The following is a 6331-nucleotide window of genomic DNA, read 5'->3' as shown; positions in this document are numbered from 1 at the left end:
ATAAATTAAAAAACATTAATTTAAATAATCACGTAATTTGAATAAGTCTTCAATACTCCCTCTTGATTCAAATTTGCTAATACCCATCATAGCTCTAAAGTAACGGAACTTCTCCTTTGACAAAGCTTTTGTGAGAATATCAGCCCACTGCTCATGTGTGTTGCAATATGACAGAGAAACTTCTTCCTTTGCAACCAAATCACGAATAAAATGAAAGTGAATATCAATGTGCTTTGTCCGATTATGAAATGTCGAATTTTTCGTCATTGAGATTGTTATTTGTTGTCGTAGAATATTACAGTTGCTCCCTCTTGCTCATGTTGGAGTTCTGTTAGCATTCTTCGCAACCAAATTGCCTAACATGCTGCTGAAGTTGCTGCAGCATATTCTGCTGAAACACTTCGTTTATCATCCAAGGAGCTCGCCCAATCACTGTCTGTGAACCTGCATAATTTGAAATCAGAAACTTTAGAGTACCAAATACCATATTCTATAGTTCCAGCAATGTATCGCATAACTCGCTTTGCTGCTCCGAAATGATCCCTTGAGGGACATTGCAAAAACCTGGAAATCACACCAATAGAATACGAAATATTGGGATGGGTATAAGTTAGATAACTCAAGCCTCCAACAAGGCTTCTAAACCGCTGCGCATCGGCCATCTCTGCACCATCATTTTGTTGCAGCTTCTCATTAACATTCATTGGTGTAGTTGCTGCCTTGCAATTGATCATACCAAATTTTTTTAGAAGATCCTTGGCATACTTCTTTTGTGAGATAAATATCCCACCATCAGTTTGACAAACTTCTAAACCAAGAAAGAAATGCAGCAAACCTAAATCTGATGTAGCGACTATTTTCATCCTCATAATGAATACGTCTCATAATTTCATCCAGGGCCCTTTGTCGAATCAATTTGTTAAAAGGCCATTGGCTCATGAGTGGTTCATTGACTAAGTAAAGAGTGTCCCAAAGCAAGTTATAAAAAGAGGGATGTTTAACGTAGAGGTCTTCCTGCACCATTAATGATAACGACGGTTGCAAGTATAATAATCAGACATAAAATATCTACAATTATAGTACAATTAAAGAACTTACAAACATAGCAAAATTTTATATTTAATCTTGAAGTCAATCAATGATATAGACTATATCATTTGTAGAAGTCTATCAACAATAGAGTTTATTAAGATAATTGAAAATATAGAAATCAAACCAAAGAATTAGCAAAAATATATATAGCACAATGCAAAATAAATAAATCTAGAAAGCTTTAATTTGAACACTATTATGAGTTTATCAATGATAGATCATACCTGTGATATTTCAGACCCAGGATTCGGAATTTGGATTCTATACCAATGATATACCATATTGTTTGTGGGAGTAAAAATCATTTCAATTATTTTCAAATCTTGATAAACACTTAATTATTTTCCTTAAAATTACTCTTAATATAGAAGGTGAAATACAATACACATGCATATATATCGTACCATAGCACACATGTGTCGAGCTTTCTTCCAATCAATTTGATCATAGGGTTGGGTGTGAAGTTCATCTCTTAATTGTAAAATAAGAGGTGTCAATGGTGCTTGAAATCTTTTACCATACAAGTAAGAGAAAGGCAGGTAGGTGACTCGAGTGTAGCACATCATTTTTGCTGCACACATCAAGTCATGTTAAATAATCGATTGACCAACAAAATTTATTATTAATATGTATATATAATAGAACGAAACTAATAAATTGGTTAATTAGGATATAATTATAATAATTAAGTTGACCTTACATGGATGTATGGGGATCCAACTGGGCAACATCCAACATTCAGGAGGCATTGGATTGCTTCCACACCAATCGAACACGTTTAATATCTTTACATCATTCGAAGTCAAAATATGTAATTAAGTTGCACACTCAAAAAAAGAATTTAAGAATTAAAAAAAAAAACATATGTATATAATAAGGGTTGGGGTTTGGTAAGAAATTAAAGGACATTTAAAATTAGGTTAAAAAATTTCATTTTGATGTTGTATTTTAAGATTTGTTGAAATTTGTTCTTGTAATTGTTTTTTTAACAAGTAACGGATCAACGAACTAGGACGACCAAATTGAGATAAATCAATACTAAATTGAGATAATTTAATTATATGAATCAAATTTTATCAATATATATATATATATATATATATATATATGAATCAAATAGGCCTATAATTTTATTATTTTCACATCCATAATTAATTTATAATTTATTTTTAAAAAATTTATAAGATTTGAATTTAAGCCATCATAAATTTCCAATAGATACGAAAGTTTTCATTTTTCCACTAAAAAACACGTGAAAAGTAAATTTTTATGTCTCTTTTTTTCATCTTTGTATATATAGATGTCAATTGAATTAAACTCGTGTTAACAATTATTCTACTACTTAAGAGTGATGAAAAGTCCAATTTGTTGTAGTGTTAAATAATTTTTGTTGAATATAAATTATTTAATAAAGTTTTACGAATAATGATAATTGTAATAAGAAATTGGGTCTACCAAAATTTGAAATATATATGTCAAAAATATATATTAATATGAAAAAGTTTTCTTTAAAAGTCATTATAATACAACTTGGGTGAAGAATTTGAACTTGAGATCTCCTGTATAAATAGATGTCAGGCTACTCAACCGATTTGAGAGGATTAGTTGGGATTAAAATCATGATTCCCTTAAACGAATTAATAGTTTGATTTACCAACGTTAGTAAATAATCAAACGAAGCATAAATCGTGAATAAGTCGTTTCATAAAAATTTTAAGGTATACCGAGAGCCAGGTCTTTCCCCACGAAGGTATGTAGGTGACACCACCGCGTTGCCGGATCCAATTCCTGGCTATGACAAGTGGCTCGTAATCAGGTCCCTCACCAAGTAAACGTAAAGAGATATAATTGAGGGTAGTGCAAAACATGCTACTGTGACTACCAATATGTAACGCCCATCCTCCATCTTCATTCTGTAAAATATTGTTACTGTTATTGTCACTTGTGCCATATGATCCTACTTTTCAAATTTCAACTTCAATAGATGTCAATTAGTTTGAGCTACGTTTACGTCGACACGTCTCTATCCTACTTAGTTTTTACAGAGTGTTTGTCAAAAGAAAAAAAATTAATAATAATAATTCAGAGATGACTCTAAGTACAATAAAAAGTATAATTTTGGGTTCAAATCATCTCAAGTTTTGGAGTCATTTTTATTTAAAGTAGACCCCAAGCATTTTCAACTTTTTTCCGAATGTATAATTTCCAAAATTAGTTAAACTAAACACACCATAACTCTACTTGTTTTGAGTGATATAAAACTTTGGGGATGGTTTGTTATAATAGCGGAACCAAAGAGAGATTTTGTATGATTGAAATAATCTTTTGACATAGTAAGATTTCATAATAAGGATATAGTACTTTACCTGGTGGTTATAAATGTAACGCAACATTTCTTTCTTGTGCTCGGGACTGAATACTTTATCCATACAACCCATAATGTAGATGCAAATTAGCATAGGACAGATGTAAAATAGAGGGCCTGATGTTTCACTTGGCCAATGCCCATCACTTGCTTGTATGGCTGCTAGGAAATGTGCTCCTCTTCTCATTGCATTTGATGATGCCTTTTCATAACTTATTTCTTCTCCATCTTCTACTTTCACTTGTGGTATACTTTGTTTGAACTTTTTCTCTCTAAGAAACTGCACCCATATCATTTGAATTAGTTATTGTTTTTCCATTCAAACTCCATACGAATGTGCAATCCAATAACTTAAATTAAAATTAAAGATACCAAGTCAGTATAGATAGCAATGTATGTGAGTATAGATAGCAATGTATTCATTCTTTCTTTGGATATAACTTAATATGTTGTAGATATAATTAAATTTCGAAGACTGTGGAGGGAGGAGATGGAGAGGGAGAGGAAAGGAAGGTAAGATAGAAGCATATTTATTTTAAATATGTCATGTAATATGTAAAATAGCAACAATTGAAAAGATAACAAATATTAGCAAAATCTATAACAATATTAGATTTAACGTGTTAGCATATAACAATATTTTTAAAAACAATTACAAATTTAACAAAATTTATTAGAGTTTATCAATAATAAAAATCATCACTGATAGACCATACGCTTGATATACAATTGATAATTATTCCTAAAATTATTATCCATTATAATTCTTCTTTAAAATAATTTTTTTTAATAAAATAAGTAAACTATTTTTAAAGGTCAAAACTTCTAAAATATTTTCGAATATTGAAAATTCTAACAAGATGTGATATTAACAAACACATCAACAAAAGGTTAGAATTCATACTTTTTACCAGGGGTGAGTCATTTATTATAAATGCACTTCCATAAAGCCCTTATAAGTTATGGAAACTATGATTCTTATTCTTTACCCCTCTCTTCTTCAAGCCCTAACAATTTGTCTCAATATTAACATTATTTCAAATTTGTCCTCTTTTCATTACGGTTTAAACGTCACTCACTACTTCCCTGTACTTTTCTTGGGTTTTCTTGCTTCCCTGTATTTTTCTTGATATATTATTAATGAAGCGGGAATGATGATGGTGCTAAGGGGGTGTCCACCTAGTGGAAATGCCCGGGTGCACCTACTGACCAATCGTTTCTTGTTAAAAAAAAACGTCACTCACTACTAAATCATATTAATAATGACCAGTGAGTAGAACTTCTTCCACTATTTTTCTCTCGTTGATTCAATGCAAGAAAATTAATGCTATACCGTAATTTCTTCTTTATGTAACAACAGTAATTATTAGTTAAGATCTGTGGATAGATTCAATACTATAGTAGTTATTGTTGATTACTGTTGGTGACATTATATTCATGTAAAATTTATACGTTTACTGAAAAAAATATACAACACGTTTGTACTTTGAAAGAAAATTAAGCTATATCAGTAGCTGCCCAAGTGGCCACTAGCTAGTATTTGGTTTTACTATATTAAATGCTTAAAGTTCACATGACCCATATTTATATATATATAATGTCAGTGGATGGAAGAAAAGTCAGTGAATATACTTAAAACAACGGTCCCTTCAAATATATGATCATCTTTCTTTAACATAAGTTCATGCTCGATTTTACAAATATAAATATAAGAATGGACTTACACTTGCAAAAGTAAGGAATTAAGGTCATAAAATCACATGATGTGCTTGTCTTTAGAGATGTTAGTGTCGACATTGCAGCAACATATATAGCACATTTCTTTTCATCAACCACCATTCGATATCTCCGAAAACTCATCTCCGGCCTCCTTTTCGCATCTCTCTCAAACCCATTTGAGAATTCCCTCCGTTCTCACCATCACCATCACCATCACACTCACCTCCCTCCCACCTCAATTGGAGCAGAATATGAGAGTCAGTTAATTTTCGACACCCACAACTTGTGGGTGTAAGTGTTGGAAAGTTGTAGGTGTTCCTCAAAATTAATGACTCAGCTGATTCTGCTCCGTAATGATTTACTATTATCATCCGAACATATTTACAGCGTCATGTACAATTATTTGTTTTTTTTTTTTTAAAAAAGGATACGATGGGTCAGTTGGGTGCACCCGGGCATCTCCACTAGGTGGACACCCCCTTATCACCCTCATCACTCCCGCTTCATTAATATATAAACAATCAGTACAAGAAGCAAAAAGGAGAAGGGCTAGAGATAAGCCCTTTTAAACAAAAGCTGAAATGTTTAAAGCTATGGAACTACAATTATAATTTGAAAATAATTTTGATTTGCTGCTTCATAAACCGGTTTGTGCAAGGATGTCTTCCCAAAGGTCTTGAACTTCTTTTTTCTTCTGCTTGAAGACTCTACTGTTTCTTTCCAACCAAATCTTCCATAGTAGAACAGCAATGGTATTGAAAGTTATCAGCCCTTTTGAGTCTTTATATCTAGTGAGCAAATATCCTTAACAAGGGAGTTCACGTCAATAAGAGTGTTGTTCCAATTCAACAGAGACCGGACCTTATGTTCCATAACAACTGTATATAGGGGCAGTGAATGAAAAGATGGTTTATATCCTCTTGACTCTTGTTGCACATATAACACCAGTTTGGGCTGAGGGCCCAATTTGGAAGACGTTTTTCCAATCGATCAGCAGTATTTATGCAGCCATGAATAAGAGTCCAAATAAAGAATTTTCATTTTTTTGGGAATTCTACCTTCCACAGAGTTTTGTAAAGACTAGGAGGGAAATTTGCTGGGCAAGAAGTAGCTCCGGCTAGGTCCTTTTTAACAGAAGCAGTGTCGAAAATATTG

The 6331-nt window shown here is 32.2% G+C and overlaps 1 protein-coding gene across 1 annotated transcript; it reads right to left on the bottom strand.

The window, feature by feature from the left end:
• Positions 1-356: 356 nt before the first annotated feature.
• On the bottom strand, positions 357-3752 carry LOC127149597 (isomultiflorenol synthase-like). Its single transcript, XM_051085374.1, has 6 exons — positions 3459-3752; positions 2817-3005; positions 1793-1877; positions 1497-1663; positions 836-1014; positions 357-564 (listed from the first exon to the last, which is right to left on the bottom strand). The coding sequence occupies exons 1-6, from the start codon at positions 3750-3752 to the stop codon at positions 357-359; spliced, it is 1122 nt and encodes a 373-aa protein (XP_050941331.1).
• Positions 3753-6331: the final 2579 nt, after the last annotated feature.

Source organism: Cucumis melo, chromosome 5 (assembly GCF_025177605.1).
Source record: "Cucumis melo cultivar AY chromosome 5, USDA_Cmelo_AY_1.0, whole genome shotgun sequence".
In the NCBI taxonomy this organism is placed as follows: Eukaryota; Viridiplantae; Streptophyta; class Magnoliopsida; order Cucurbitales; family Cucurbitaceae; genus Cucumis; species Cucumis melo.
The sequence above is the reverse complement of the archived record's forward strand: the minus strand, read 5'-3'. Positions and strand labels throughout refer to the sequence as shown.